The 16,585-nt window shown below is 44.2% G+C and overlaps 1 protein-coding gene across 1 annotated transcript in view; it reads left to right on the top strand.

Moving 5' to 3' along the window:
- The first annotated feature begins 1,240 nt into the window (after positions 1 to 1,240).
- The window catches only part of PGGT1B (protein geranylgeranyltransferase type I subunit beta), a 75,856-nt gene continuing 60,511 nt past the window's right edge, over positions 1,241 to 16,585 (top strand). Inside the window, 2 exon segments of the mRNA XM_064140090.1 lie at positions 1,241 to 1,397; positions 5,730 to 5,848. Coding sequence (XP_063996160.1) covers positions 1,252 to 1,397; positions 5,730 to 5,848 — 265 coding nt within the window. The 5' untranslated portion in view covers positions 1,241 to 1,251.

Here is a 16,585-nt window from a genome sequence, read left to right as displayed (position 1 = left end):
ATGCAGGACTCTGCACTTGTCCTTGTTGAACCTCATTTGGTTCCTTTGTGCCCAGCTCTCCAGTCTGTCCAGGTCTTGCTGGATGGCCGCACAGCTTTCAGCGCTGTATCAGCCAAGCCTCCCAGCTTGGTGTCATCAGCAAACTTGCTGAGCAGACACTCTGTGCCCTTACCAATATCATTGATGAAGATGTTGAACAGGACTGGCCCCAGCACTGATCCCTGGTGGACACCACTAGTGACAGCTCTCCAGCTGGACCTGGCACCATTGATCACCACCCTATCTTGTAATCAGTTCCTGATCTGCCTCACTGTTTTCTCTTCCATCCCACAGTTTCTTAGCTTGCTCACTAAAATGTCATGGGACATGGTGTCAGAGGCCTTGCTAAGGTCAACGTAGACTACATCCAGTGATTTTCCTGAATCTACTCATTCAGTTATGGCATCATAAAATGCTATCAGGTTAGTTAAGCACAACTTCCCCTTGGTAAATCCATACTGACAACCTTCTTCTCTTCCAAGCACCTTGAGATGCCCTCCAGCAGGAGTCTCTCTATCATTTTTCCCAGCATGGAGGTGAGGCTGACTGATCTGTAGTTCCCTGCAATTTATTTCTTGCTCCTTTTGAAGACTAGAGTAACGTTGGCTCTCCTCCAGCCCTCAAGCATTTCTCCTGCCTGCCACTCTTTGGCAAAGACGATGCAGTGACAGAGTGATATCATCAGCCAGTTCTCTCAGCACCTTTGGGTGCATCAGGGCCCATGGACGTGTGAATGTTTAATTTGTGTAACTGATCTCCAACCCACTCTGCACTGACCAGTGAGGAACATTCCCTCCTCCAGGCTTCCTCTCCTTCACCCTAGATCTTCATGCTTTTTCATTTTAGAGCTATTCGAGATACAAGGATTATAGATAAGCAGCTGTCTGTCCCTGTCGCAGGATTATGAACTCCTTGCCTGGAAAGTGGACCGCAGTTGTCAAGAGCTTCACAAAACTTGCTTGACACGATGGCGTCTATTACCCTTGTCTTTTGCGAATGTCGGATTTGAAACGCCATCTATGAGACTATTGAGATTTTCGTGACAGCATGTATTGCCACTCGCACTAAAAACATAATCAGCGACACTCTGTCGCGGTGAAAGAGCGCGCCCATCCCGAGCCTCATATCCAGTCCTCTCTGGTGACGTCACCCCAAGGGGGTGGGGGCCATTAATGACGCCGTACGTGTGCGCCGGGCCCAGGTAGGTGTGAGATGGCGGCGGAGGCGTCATGCCTGGGAGAGCAGTCGTGCTCGGAGGAGCCGGAGCGGCTGGAGTTGCTGCGGGACCGGCATGTGCGCTTCTTCCAGCACTGCCTCCATATCGTGCCCGAGCGGTATTCGTCGCTGGAGACCAGCAGGTAGCGGGCTGGGCTGCTCTTGCGGGCGGGCCGGGCACTTGCCCGTCTTGGAGTCGGCCTTCGAGACCGTCGGGCCCAGCCGGCCGCTGGCTGTCGAACGGGTTTTGTCGCGTCTGGACTTACTGGGGCCGCGCGGTGGGAAAACAGGGCAGACCTCACTGCCCTTTTTTCGTCATTCCCCACCCGTCTCTGAGAGGCGGTGGCGCTTTCTTCTCTGGCTGGTGGTCCTCTCCTTCCGGGAACTACGGGGGTTCCCGCGGCTATGTACCGTAACGCATTCGCTTCCGGAACGGACGAAAGTACTGGAGATCGAAAAGCAAGCGCGCGTACTAGAAGACGGCTCCCAAATGATATGTATTGATGCCGGGATTTAGTCTGTGCTCGCTTAAACTCCCGGGAGGAGGGCTTGGTGAGGTCGTAATCTATTTTTAGGCCCTCTTTTAATCCACACTAGAAGCCGACTTTAAAATAAAGTACTTGAGCCTTTTGGAGCTCAAAGTTGTCATACAGGAGGCTCTTGTTTTCTAATAGAAGTCGTCTAGTGCTTTGTTAGTATAAAGGTTAAAGCACTAGTGAAATACATTCTTCACTTTGAATCAGAGGGACACGTTCTGTTTGTGGCTTCTGAATGCCTTTATTCTGGAGTCATGAAAATCTTCACATAAGGTGCTCGTTTCACACAAGCAGCACATCATAAAAACTCGGAGATATTGAAGGTTCACCAGTAAAATCCATCAAGTATTTCTTGCTTTGTAATCTGCAGATCATGATGTGAAGAACACATAATGGCAAGTCTTCCTGCAAACTCAAGCTTTATTTCAGTTGAGACTACAGACACGTGGTTAAATCATGTAAAGTTGAGTATAGATAGCACCAGGCTTTGTGCAGAATCGTGCACCAATTGATATTTGAATGAAAAGGTAGAAATTTTTGTCTCAGAGATGTAAATATTTCTTAAGAATTAGTTGGTGCTTTAGTGTACTTTGTTAGTTGTTTTAAATGATGGCAAGAGGAAGTCCAGGTGTGCTATATTCTTTATGGACATTAAGGTTATAGAAACATAACACAAAGGTCTCACCTTAGCCACACTGTCTTGAAAAATAAAGGGTAACAAAATGAAGTTCAGTCCGGAGGAGACAAAATCTGATCACAGTGTTCCATTGCTGAAACACTCTTTGTAGAGTATATCATATGTAATGTTTGTGCAGCACTAAGAAAGTACTTCTGAAAATGAAAATTGTCAGTTTGGAACTTGTTTCAGGATGTTTTTTCATAATGGGGACAGGCTGAGCCTTCAATTAAAATAAAAATCATGATCATCTAAATTAATGCATTTTTCAAAGTCATGATTTTTTTTTCTTATACTGTTTTCTAGAGCAGTGTTCTGCAGATGTGCATAGATGTGTTAATATTTTATCAGGGGATTGAACTGTAAATGCATCGTGCCCAGTTTGATCTCAAAGGTAATAAGTCTGCCTTTTTCAGAAGTTCAAGATGACTGAGTCCAGCAAGCTTCTGGAGCTGTTGCACAAAGAAGTGCTCTTGCTCTTGTATTTGTACTTCCCTTGTTCCTGAATTTGTGTGGTTCTTTGGTGGATTCATTCAGTTGAACTTCCTCATCTAAAGAGACTTTATATTAAAAAAATAAAAATTTTCTTTGTCAGTGAGTTGGTTTCAGCTCACTGCACCACAGCATAAACAACTATTTGTTGTCATCAGGCAGGATAGTAGAGGGTGAAATTCTCCACACAGTGTGAGCCAATTCCGTATTGACCTGTAGTTTATCAAATAAGTTTATCAAATTGGGTAGAACAATACAGAACTTTGTTTTTATGGTCTTGCATTATTGGCTCAAAGCCTTCATAATTATTTTTGTCTCTAGTTACTGTGTGCAGCATCAGCAACAGTTGTTTTTGATAGTGTTTCATATATACAGGGGAAATGCAGCTCTTCTAGTCTCTGAAATTGTTCATATTATGGTACTTTACAGTGTTCTTTGTAGCACACTTACCGAGTTTCTCAAATAGGTGATTTAAAATGCTTTGTGAGTTCTGCTGAGAAACTGCAGTCTTTGTCCATGCCTAAATGAGACCTCTGAACCTGTAATGAGAAATTTCATTACTTGTCTTGGAGGGCAGCTTGAGAGAAATCACACCTTTTCACGTAAGCTTTCAGTTGATCAGGTGACATATATTTCAGCTGTCAGCCTTTGGTGCTTGTCTTCTTAAACTAACATACATGCAACAATTCAGATGGTAGAAGGCATGAGGAAGAGATACAGTGACAGTGATGCCAAACTTTGGGCTTATTTTACAAAGGGCAGTTGTACGAGCCAAGACAGGATGCAGGAACAACCACGTAGCCACAGCTGAAATGTAAAAAGTAAGTTTATTGTTCATATCTTGTGAACTGAACCATCTCTGAAGCAGCACGTGGGCAGAGGCATGCAAAGACGGACACAGGCACTGGCAGTGCTTAGTCCATGCTGGGGAGGGAGACTTTGAACCTACTGCTTTTGCCTGTATATCAGGGATTTTTGTGGGCATTATTTGCCACTTTGCTCTCAGGGCCCACAACAGGCCTGTATTACATAAAGACAGATGCTTTACTTGCTAAGTACACAAGACTAATGATGAGAATGTGTTGTTTGAAGACTCAGCAACAAGTCACTTGAGTATGTTACAGTCTTCCATGCCACTTCTCTGTTACTTTACCACAATTCCCCATTGTGGAAATCATGCTATGTAAACTTCTTATACTTAACAGTAAGTGTCAGCTAAGATACTGCTATGGTCTTTATTAGTTTTAGGAGACCTGTTAATTTTTTGTAAGGCAGGATAGGATGTGGAGTAGAGATGCAACATACAGGTGACTGTATCAGGACATATGTCAAGTGGTGCCACATGGTTTTGTGTAACTTAATGTATAAGCTGTTTCTTAGTCATGCTGATACTATTAACACAGTAAATCAGCTCTATGTAAACTGAAACTTGATTGTATTGTTAAACTACTTAGTACATTTGTTTATCATGATCCATGTATTTTTAAGTATAGATGAGATTTAGAAATACAGTCTTTGTTTTGAGCTAATTTGCAGCAGTTTCTAAAGCTGAGATTAACATGTTGTTTGTGCCTCATTGGAAGTAGACAACTACTTGAATTCATTTTCATGGTGTTAGAATAAAACATTGTCAAACATAGCGTGCCTGAAAATCTTAAAGTACACATTTTTCAAGGAAATTTATTGTAGCTGAATAGTAAATGCCTTGAGTTTTATAAATGCAGTGGCTTTGTCTGAAATAGCGGGTTTTTCAGTCAGATTTTGAGGTTTTCAGATGTTGTCGGTGGCAAGAGCCATGGAGTTTTAAAAGGTTGCCTAAAAATTATTCATTTCATAAAGGTACTTTGTGTACAACATACTTTTTTGTTTTCTATGCATAAACTTTGCAGTAATGATAATAAAGAGGTGTATTTTAGAATCCAATGATTACACAGTAAGTTTAGTGTTTCTGCCACAAATACTTGAAGAGCTTTATACTATTCTGTGTTTGATTTATTTTTTTTTTACTTTTTTTGAAGGATCTTAATGCTGCAAGGAGAGAAGTATTAATGTTCAATATCCACAGTGGTGTAGGATAAAAACAAAAACCTCAAAAAGTGTTAGTTAAGGTATGAGCACACCTTTATGAAGAAAATGAGCTGGATGAGAGACATTCAGTGTGCTACCTATTTGTTCCAATTGTATTGGTGTGCTTTATTTCAGGTTTTTAAATAAGTTAGTCATATAGGCTCCTTTATACCACAAGACAACAAATAATTACCTCTAGGTAGTAATTTATGTCCTGTACCTTCACTGGTTGCAAATGAAGCCCTGCTGTTTGACATCTAATTTCCAGTTATCTGAAGTTTGGTTTGGGGCCCAAGGAGAGGCAGCTTACTGTTCTTGAGGGTTACCTTTCACTTACTGCCTATTTAGAGCATTGTCACATAAAAAAATCATCACAAAGATCTAATGTGCCATATGTTAATAATCCATCTTTGTGTTGTTTTTTTTTCAGATAGGCAGGCCCTTAGGTTAATATCTGAGTTGGAATATCATTACTATATAAAAGGTGGAATGGCTTATATGAAAAGCCTCATAGAGACAAATGTTTACAGTACAAATAACTTAATTTTGTTCAGTACATAAACTCCATGCTTTATGAGCTAGGGTCTGTGTTGACAGCACTGTCAAAAGCTGAGAATTCATAGATATTTTTGTTTATTAAACCATTTGTTAATTTCCCCGTGATGTCTATGGTGGGAAATGTAAGTCTTATCTTTTTCTTTTAGGTTGACAGTTGCATTTTTCGCACTCTCTGGTCTGGATATGTTGGATTCCTTAGATGTGGTGAACAAAGATGATGTAATAGAATGGATTTATTCCCTGCAGGTCCTTCCCACAGAAGACAGTGAGTGAGTTTTTATTTTTTTTTTAATTGATATTAACATCTTTACTTTTGCTTTGCAACTGGTGCATAGTGGATGGCTTTTGGGTTTTGTAAAATACAAAGTTGACCTTCCAGAAGTGCTATTCTTGTTAATTCAGATAGTGTTCAGATACTGTTGTTGAGTAAATTCTAATAAAGCTAAAAGCAGCAATTAGTTGATCTTTTTAATGTATGCAAGGTGAAGCTATGAAATTAACTTGAATATATAGCATAATGAAATTGTATCTTTAAACATCTCAGAGGAATGTTTCTCTTAGATCTAAAAAAAGGCATATGCTATGTAAGTATTATAAATCTAATAGTGATTATATTGGCTTCTATTAGTTGTGGCTATGCTAGGGTCTTTGATCATAGGTGTGGTTATTTGAAACGACTTTAGAAAAATGAGAGTTGTAAGATTAAGATGCAGAAAAGATAATTCCTGTTTTAAAAGGAAAAATCTGTTCATGATCTGTGAATGTTAAATTTACCTAAGGTTTTTAGAAGGAGTAGTGCTGCAGCTGCATCTCAGTTGTCTTCTGCTTGAAAGGTGCTTAGCAGATCGAAGGTAAAGAAGGAGAACGCAGGGAGTGTCCCATTTCCTGGTGACTTGCAGAAGTCAGAGTACTGCTGTTTCTGTGGGCCAGTTGGTACTGACAATTCTTCCTGTGACAGCACGATCGAATGGGTAATAGCAGTAGAGGGAATGGAAAGGAAAGGGATGTGGGCGAGGGTTTGCTTCTTTGTTACTGGATGTACTGGTACATTGTGCTGATTTGGAGATAGCTCCTGGCTAGTCTCATCAAGAAAAAATAATTCCAGGTGGTCATCTGTAAAGTTACAAACATATACTTTATTTGATGATTATAGAAAGAAAATTGTATTCCTTTATAATATGTAGTCTTATTCTGTACTACAAAGAAGTCTCTTTTCCTAAAAACAGCTTTATAAGATTAAAAAAAGAAGTAAATGGAAGACAAGGACGTGGCACTTGGTGCCATGGTCTAGCCTTGAGCTCTGTGGTAAAGGGTTGGACTTGATGATCTGTGAGGTCTCTTCCAACCCTGATGATACTGTGATACTGTGTGACAATACTGATGCTTGATTTTTACAGTAATAAAAGGATCCCTTTTCTTACTCTGGAGACTTAGGAATTTACCAGTTCCACCCCTGTGGTATTTGTAATGGTTTGGATGTTACCTGTCCCCCGCACTTTGGAAGATCACCCAGAGTAGACTCAGTTGATCTGGAAATTGAATGAAGTTTTGTATTTACAGCTTAACACAATATACAAGCAGATATTTGCAATAGATACAGAAATATACAAGTTAAAAAGTAATACATAAACATAACGCCTCTCCCAGAAACCTGAGTCCCCAGGAGGGGCTCCCAACCACCCTTCCATCTCCTCCCCACCCCTCTACCTTACCCCAGACTTCGCCTTACACTCAAGGTAGTTTGGAGAGTTGGCCAGGGGAGTTAGAAAGCAGATGGATTAGTCACGCAGCAAGTTAGGGAGAGAAGTTCATGCAGCCCCAAGAGACAGAGAGCGACTCCCTTATTTATATTTATGTTCTTGTTCTTATACATCTCAGCAAACCTATGAGTGAAGTAGACATCACCATTGTTTCCTTTTCACAGGCTACAATCGAATTCTTCTTAACAAAATATCCCAGCTAGGCTCAAACTAGCACAGGCAGTGTCCCGTTTCCTGGTGACTTGCAGAAGTCAGGGAATGGCTGTTTCTGTGGACCAGTTGGTATTGGCAGTTTCTTCCTGGGGAAGCACAGTTGAATGGGCAATAGCAGTATAGGGAATGAAAAGGAAAGGGATGTGGGTGAGGCTTTGCTTCGTTGTTGCTGGATATAATGGCACATTATGCTGGTATGGGGATAGCTCCTGACTAGTCTCAACAGGAAAAAATAATTCCTGCTGGTCATCTGTAAAGTTACAAACATGTACTTTGTTAGATGACTGTAGAAAGAAAATTTTATTCCCTTATACTACGAAGGAAGTCTGTTTTCCTAAAAACAGTTTTATAAAATTAAAAAAAACATGAAGCATATGGAAGACAAGATCGATGCTTGATTTTTACAGTAATAAAAAGATCCCTTTTCTTACTCTGGAGACTTCGGAATTATCAGATCCACCCCAAATATTAGTTCTATTAGATTTGTTTTTTTCTTGTGTTGCATTCCAGGACTGTGAATGAAAAAAAAAAAAAAGGGACATTTGGACTACATAACTATTCCCACAGTATTTATAATCATCAGAAGGTTCCAGGCTATACATGATTTTTTAAAGAGTTACTCACTTTCTTGTCCTTATTCTAGTCTTCACAGTTGTGTTCTGAAAGAACAGTGAAGTTTGCAAGAGAGATTAGATTTATCTGTGATAGCATGCAGTAATTCCTGGGGAAGAATAGCTCAGTACACAGCCAGTGTTTAGAATAGTACCTAGGGAGGGCAGTATTACCCTCTGCATGTAAATATGGAGGCTAGTAGTCCCATACACAACTGAAATACACTTCTTTTTCTAGTTAATGCATCATCATAAAACAACAGGAGAGTAGTTTTGGGGAGGGTACTTTTGGCAGTGCATTCTGTGCTGAATCTCTCCTTTCCACCAGAAGAAGCAACACCTCTCCAGTCCTGTATTCATACCATGATGTAAAATGTCAGGTCTTATGCTCTTCTGCCTTTGCTGATAACATTGTCTGGTCACTCAACCTGTGAAACTTAACTTTTTTTTTCACTTCACCAAGGAACAATAGATGATGCAAAATGTAGATGATACTAATAGCATCAAGTCAGATATTGGATGCTTAAATGTACAGAATGGAATGTGTATCCTCCTGTAATGCCTACTTTCAGTAAACTATATTGTCTTTCTGGGTTCAAATCCTGTGTCTATGTTTAATTAACCTTCCAGTAGTAGGGCTCTCACTTCCTCTTTTGGCCTTTTGAAGAAATAGTTAAAACTCTGGTAAGCTGCAGTGGTGGTTTCCGAATGCTTGTGCATCTGTAGTTAGAGAACAGTTGTGAGCTTGGTCCAGCAGAATCCCACTGATGAAAACAACTTTTCTTTGAAAAAAACATTATATTGCAGCATATTTTACAATGCATACTGATCTCTTTCTCTGTGGAAAATTGATTTTTAAATTTAAACACTGCTTTATGATGTAGTTTCTTGAATCAATAATTCCAGTGACCTTGCCTTAAGTAATTGTATGTACTTCATATAAGCCTTAATCAGTTTTGGCTCTGGGACTGAAAATCTGTTTAAAATTTAGATTTTAAATTAGAGTATATTTTTACAGAATCTTGGTTTAATTTTGATTGCATCATTAAATTCCTAAAATGAGCAAAGCAGAATTCTTACCAAAAAATACATTTCTCTGCTATTCATGTTTGTCCTTCACTGGTTCTGTATATGTAGCACTTCAGTTGATCCTTATTTAAAGCACTTGTTTAAGATGACAACTCAATTTTGAGAATACTAGTTCCTTACAGTCATTTTTCTGGTAGGTGGGAGACAGAACATTTATCTGTTTATTTTTGTCAATATCTTTACAGTAGGTGTGTTAGCTGGGGTAATTTTTTTTCATAGTAGCCTGTATGCTTCTGTGATCTGAGTTTCTGACAAAAACAGTGTTAGTAACACTTTCTTGTTTTAGGTATTGCTGAATAGTGCCTGCACAGCATCAAGGCTGTCTCTTTTTCACCATCTGCATTCACAGGATCATGAGATGTCAGGGGTTGGAAGACACCCAAAGAGATCATTGAGTCCAATGCCCCTGCCAGAGCAGGACCACACAGTCTATCTCAGGTCACAGAGGAATGCATCCAGACGGGTCTTGACAGTCTCCAAAGAAGAAGACTCCACAACCTACCTGGGGAGCCCATTCCAGTGTTCTGTGACCCTTAGAGTAAAAAAGTTCCCCCTTGTGTTGAGGTGGAACCTCCTGTGCTGCGGCTTACATCTGTTGCTCCTTGTCCTATCACAAGGAACAAGTGAGAAGAGCCTGTTCACCCCACACTCCTGACATCAACCCTCAGATATTTACAAATATTTATTACATCCCCTCTTAGTCTTCTCTTCTCCAGACTAAACAGCCCCAGGTCTCTAAGCCTCTTTTGCAGGTCTGTCAGCTGCGTCTTTTCCCCCAGCACATATAGCCAGGACAGCTGACCCAAGGGATACTCCCTACCAGCTGACATAATGTTCATCATAAAAGCTTGGAGAACAGCATACAAAGTGGATGTTGTCATGTTTGTCATGCTGAGGCCTTGTTTTCTGAAAAGAGTCTAGATGCCTACTTGGCCAGTGGGAAGTAGTGAAAGAATTTGCTTTCCTTGTGCCCACAGCTTTTGCTTCCTCTGTCAAACTCTGTCTGTGTCCCTGAATCTTCTCCCCTTCTTTCCATTTCCCCAACCTCCTACAAGATAGGGAGGTGCTTGGGTGGTGTGTGATTGCTTAGCTGCTGGTTGGAGTCAACCCACTACAGCACATCATTGTGTTGAGATAAAACACCCCCAATGCTCACCTCTGTCAGAGCTCAGGTCTCCTTCTGGAACTACTTGGCGAAATTAACTTTTGCTTCCACTTTTCAGTGCCTCAAGGACTTGCGCTGACACAGCTCAGAGTTTAAAACAGTCAAGTGGTTTAATTGTTCTAAAGAAACAGGTGCAATAGTATTTGGAATTGCTGGTGATAAATGTGCTGACTGGAAGTTGTCTCAGGATGAGCAAATCTGGGATAACATCTCACAAAGTTGGAGATTCACCTTTGCTGTAGCTCTAATATACTAGAAATGTTAGCAAAGATGGTCTCAGGATTAATGAACTCTAATATCTGACACTGTTGAAGATGCACAGCTTTGCTGTAGCTCTAACTATAGTGCAGCAAAAGTTGAGCTGCATTTTGAAGGTGCAGTTCTCCCCAAGGAAGACGTCCCTGTCTTGGGTGGAGGAAAAAGAGCACATCCCATTTAGCCTCCTCGTCTCTGCCTTCTCCCCTTGCTGCTGCTGCTATTAGTGGTGGTACTTGTGCTGGCTGACGTGTTGCATCCCACCTTGTACCGCTGTCATCAGAACACATGCTCTGTGGTGTCAGAGCCAGCAAACTAAGATGTCCATCTCATGGGGTTTATACCTCTGCCCAGGTTGTCTCTGCCTTCTAGGTGACATTTAGCATGATTTAGGAGTACCCTTGAGTAACATCACAGTATCACAGAATCACCAAGGTTGGAAAAGACCTCATAGATCATCGAGTCCAACCCTTTACCACAGAGCTCAAGGCTAGACTGGCACCAAGTGCCACGTCCAATCCTGCCTTGAGCACCTGCAGGGATGGCGGCTCCACCACCTCCCCAGGCAGCCCATTCCAGTATCCAATGACTCTTTCAGTGAAGTTGTATATGTTGATTTCTCCTCTTCAGCATGTCGAGGGTTGTCAACTTAATATTAAAATTGCAGTTAATTAGTCTTCAGGCACCCCGTCCCTCAGAAACTGTTTTGAAGTTAGGTGTTTATTTAAGCCTTGCTTCATTCATCTCTTTGGCAGGCCAGCTTTGCAGATCTTTATTGAACAAAAACACCTGCTGATTGTAAATGACCTTAGTCTCTAACTGTGGTAAATCAACTTGCTTTCTTATCCCAAAGCCAGCTGGGTAGTTTCATAACACAGGGGAATTAGAGAATCTGGTAGAAAATTCAGAATTTGGTAAGTTAGAATACTTCTTAGATAGTCTCATGATACACTGTGTTAGTTTTAGGTAATGTGTTTGTAGTTTCTGATATATGAGATGTCAGGCTAATAGAAACTTCAGTTTGGAGATTTCACAGTATCATCAGGGTTGGAAGAGACCTCACAGATCGTCAAGTCCAACCCTTTACCACAGAGCTCAAGGCTAGACCATGGCACCAAGTGCCACGTCCAACCTTGCCTTGAACTGCCCCAGGGACGGCGACTCCACCACATCCCCGGGCAGCCCACTCCAGTGTCCAATGAGTCTCTCAGTGAAGAACTTTCTCCTCACCTCAAGCCTAAATCTCCCTTGGCGCAGCCTGAGGCTGTGTCCTCTCGTTCTGGCGCTGGCCACCTGAGAGAAGAGAGCAACCTCCCCCTGGCCACAACCACCCCTCAGGTAGTTGTAGACAGCAATAAGGTCACCCCTGAGCCTCCTCTTCTCCAGGCTAAACAATCCCAGCTCCCTCAGCCTCTCCTCATAGGGCTTGTGCTCAGGGCCTCTCACCAGCCTCGTCGCCCTTCTCTGGACACACTCAAGCATCTCAATGTCCCTTTTAAACTGGGGGGCCCAGAACTGAACACAGTACTCAAGGTGTGGTCTAACCAGTGCAGAGTACAGGGGCAGAATGACCTCCCTGCTCCTGCTGACCACACCATTCCTGATGCAGGCCAGGATGCCATTGGCTCTCTTGGCCACCTGGGCACACTGCTGGCTCATGTTCAGGCGGGTATCAATCAGCACCCCCAGATCCCTCTCTGTCTGGCTGCTCTCCAGCCACACCGACCCTAGCCTGTATCTCTGCATGGGGTTGTTGTGGCCAAAGTGCAGCACCCTGCACTTGGAGCTATTGAACCCTATCCCATTGGACTCTGTCCATCTGTCCAGGTGGTCAAGGTCCCGCTGCAGAGCCCTTCTGCCTTCCAGCTCAGTCACATCTGCCCCCAGATTAGTGTCATCTGCAAACTTGCTGATGACAGACTCCATGCCCTCATCCAGATCATCAATGAAGATGTTAAAGAGGGTGGGGCCCAGCACTGATCCCTGAGGGACACCACTAGTGACTGGCCGCCAGCTGGATGTGGCACCATTCACCACCACTCTCTGGGTCCGGCCCTCCAGCCAGTTCCTAACCCAGCACAAAGTGTTGCCATCCAAGCCATGGGCTGACAGCTTAGCCAGCAGTTTGCTGTGGGGGACAGTGTCAAAGGCCTTGCTGAAGTCCAGATAGACCACATCCACAGGCCTCCCCACATCCACCAAGCGGGTCACCTGATCATAGAAGGAGATCAGGTTAGAAAGGCAGGATCTGCCCTTCCTAAACCCATGCTGGCTGGACCTGAGCCCTTTGCCATCCCTCAGGTGCGCTCTTGTCACCCCCAAGATAACCTGCTCCATCAGTTTCCCTGGCACTGAGGTCAGGCTGACAGGTCTGTAGTTCCCAGGTTCCTCCATCTGACCCTTCCTTTGGATGGGGACCACGTTGGCCATTTTCCAGTCTCCTGGGACCTCTCCAGTGAGCCAGGACTGCTGGAAAATGATGGAGAGCGGCTTGGCCAGCTCATCTGCCAGCTCTCTCAGCACCCTGGGATGGATCCCATCTGGTCCCATGGACTTGTGGGTGTCCAGATGGCTCAGCAGGTCCTGAACTAATTCTTCATGAATTTCCAGGGGAACACACTGCTCCCCGACCCCATCCCCCAGTTCAAGAGGCCACTTGCCCTGAACTCCTCCCTCCTTACTGTTAAAAACTGAGGCGAAGAAGGCATTCAGGACCTCAGCCTTTTCTTCGTCATCAGTTACAGTGTTCCCCTCCTGGTCCAGTAAGGAGTGGAGGCTCTTCTTGCCCTTCCTTTTAGCGTTGATAAATTTATAAAAGTGCTTTTTGTTTTCTTTCATGGAAGTGGCCAGCCTAAGTTCTAGCTGGGCCTTAGCCTCTCTAATTTTTCTCCTGCATAGTCTGGCTACCTCCTTAAACACGTCAGGAGAAGCCTTCCCCTCCTTCGAGAGGTGATACACCCTCTTTTTTTCCTCCAGTTCCTTCAGGAGCTGTTTACTCATCCAGGCTGTTCGCCTTCCCCGTCAGCTCATCTTTCGGCACATGGGAACTGCCAGCTCCTGTGCCTTCAAGAGCTCCTGGATTTGAAGCCATTGAAATTTTTATGAGGAGCTGAGGCTCGTGAATGCAAAGTAGTGAGATTTATTTTGTTACTCGGCAGGAACAAAATTATATGCTCAATGAGCCTAATTGAAATGCACTACAGGAAGCTAAGGATTAAAGTCTGTCAAGATAGGCTGTATTCTGTGGATTTAATGTAATTGCAGGGTAAACAAATGGTGTTTTAAAAGCTCAAATGTTCCAGATGATATCTCGGTGATGGCTCTAATTAGGAGGGAATGGAATATCACACATGCAAGCTGAGCTTCACACAGAAACCAACCATCCTTAGCTGAATCATTGGTCTCATTCTGGTCTTCTGCTTATTTGAAGAGCCCTTGTCTTTTAACTACTGTAAAATAGAATCATAGAATCATAGAATCAACCAGGTTGGAAGAGACCTCCAAGATCATCCAGTCCAACCTATCACCCAGCCCTATCCAGCCAACTAGACCATGGCACTGAGTGCCTCATCCAGTCTTTTCTTGAAGACCCCCAGGGACGGTGCCTCCACCACCTCCCTGGGCAGCCCATTCCAGTGGCAAATCACTCTCTCTGTGAAGAACTTCTTCCTAATATCCAGCCTGTACCTACCCTGGCACAACTTGAGACTGTGTCCCCTTGTTCTATTGCTGGTTGCCTGGGAGAAGAGGCCACCCCCTACCTGGCTACAATGTCCCTTCAGGTAGTTGTAGACAGTAATAAGATCACCCCTGAGCCTCCTCTTCTCCAGGCTAAACAGGCCCAGCTCCCTCAACCTCTCCTCATAGGATTTGTGCTCCAGACCCCTCACCAGCTTTGTTGCCCTTCTCTGGACACGTTCCAGTACCTCAACATCCTTCTTGAATTGAGGGGCCCAGAACTGGACACAGTACTCAGGGTGTGGTCTGACCAGTGCTGAGTACAGGGGAAGAATAACCTCCCTTGTCCTACTGGCCACACTGTTCCTGATGCAGGCCAGGATGCCATTGACTGTCTTGGCCACCTGGGCACACTGCTGGCTCATCTTCAGCTTACTGTCTATCAGTACCCCCAGGTCCCTTTCCTCCTGACTGCTCTCCAGCCACTCAGTCCCCAGCCTGTAGCGCTGCTTGGGGTTGTTGTGGCCAAAGTGCAGAACCCTGCACTTGGCCTTGTTAAATCTCATCCCATTGGCCTCTGCCCACCCATCCAGCCTGTCCAGGTCCCTCTGCAGGGCTCTCCTACTTTCCAACAGATCAACACCTACTCCTAGCTTGGTGTCATCTGCAAGCTTACTGATGCTGGACTCAATCCCCTCGTCCAGGTCATCAATAAAGATATTGAACAGGACTGGGCCCAGCACTGATCCTTGGGGAACACCACTAGTGACTGGCTGCCAACTGGATGTGGCACCATTCACCACCACTCTCTGAGCTCTGCCATCCAGCCAGTTCTTGATCCATCACAGAGTGTATCTGTCCAAACCGTGAGCTGCTAGCTTGGCTAGGAGCTTCTTGTGGCAGACAGTGTCAAAGGCTTTGCTGAAGTCCAAGTAGACTACATCCACAGCCTTCCCCACATTCACCAGGTGGGTAACCTGATCATAAAAGGAGATCAGGTTGGTGAGGCAGGACCTGCCCTTCCTAAACCCATGCTGGCTGGGCCTGATCCTTTGGCCATCCTGTAGGTGCTTTGTGATGGCACCCAAGATGACCTGTTCCATGACCTTGCCTGGCACTGAGGTCAGGCTCACAGGTCTGTAGTTTTCTAGCTCCTCCTTACTACCCTTCTTGTGAATGGGTATCACATTGGCCAGCTTCCAGTCTTCAGGGACCTCTCCAGTGAGCCAGGACTGCTGATAAATGATGGAGAGTGGCTTGGCCAGCTCAGCTGCCAGCTCTCTCAGCACCCTAGGGTGGATCCCATCCGGTCCCATGGACTTCTGAGGATCCAAATGACGCAGCAGGTCCCTTACTGCTTCCTTATGGATTAGAGGGGGACTGTACTGGTCCCTGACTCCATCCACCACTTCAGGAGTCCAGCTGTCCTGGAGACAACCTGTCCCACTATTGAAGATTGAGGCAAAGAAGATGTTAAGCACCTCTGCCTTTTCCTCATCCTTTGTCACTATGTTCCCCTCTCTATCTAATAAGGACTGGAGGTTGTCCTTGGCCCTTCTCTTGCCATTCATGTATTTAAATAAACACTTTTTATTTTCCTTGACAGCTGTGGCCAGCCTGAGCTCCAAGTGGGCTTTTGCCTCTCTAATTTTTCCTCTACAAGACCTAGCAACTTCCTTGAACTTCTCCTGGGACACCTCCCCTCTCTTCCAAAGGTGATACACTCTCTTTTTAATCTTTAATTCCTTCAGTAGCTCCCTGCCCATCCAGCCTGGCTGCCTCCCTCGTCGGCTCATCTTCCAGCTTAGTGGCACTGCCTACTCCTGTGCCTTTAGGAGTTCTTTTTTGAAGTAGATCCAACCTTCCTGGACCCCTTTGTTTTCAAGGGCTATTTCCCAAGGAACTTTCTGAATTAGTTCCTTAAATAGGCTGAAGTCTGCCCTTCGGAAGTCCAGCGTGGAGGTTCTGTTGATGCCCCTCCTGGTTTCTCCATGTATTGAAAACTCTATAATTTCATGGTCACTGGACCCCAGGCAGCCTCCAACCACCACATCCCCTACCAGCCCCTCTCTATTTGTGAGCAGCAGGTCAAGCAGGGCTGCCCCCCGGTAGGCTCACGTAACAGCTGGGATAGGAAGTTGTCTTCCACACATTGCAGAAACCTTCTAGACTGCTTCTTCTCTGCAGTGTTTAACTCCCAGCAGATGTCTGGTAGGTTAAAGTCGCCCACC

This window comes from Pogoniulus pusillus, chromosome Z (assembly GCF_015220805.1).
Source record: "Pogoniulus pusillus isolate bPogPus1 chromosome Z, bPogPus1.pri, whole genome shotgun sequence".
In the NCBI taxonomy this organism is placed as follows: Eukaryota; Metazoa; Chordata; class Aves; order Piciformes; family Lybiidae; genus Pogoniulus; species Pogoniulus pusillus.
Note: the sequence above shows the minus strand (reverse complement) of the source record. Positions and strands in the feature narration are given on the sequence as shown.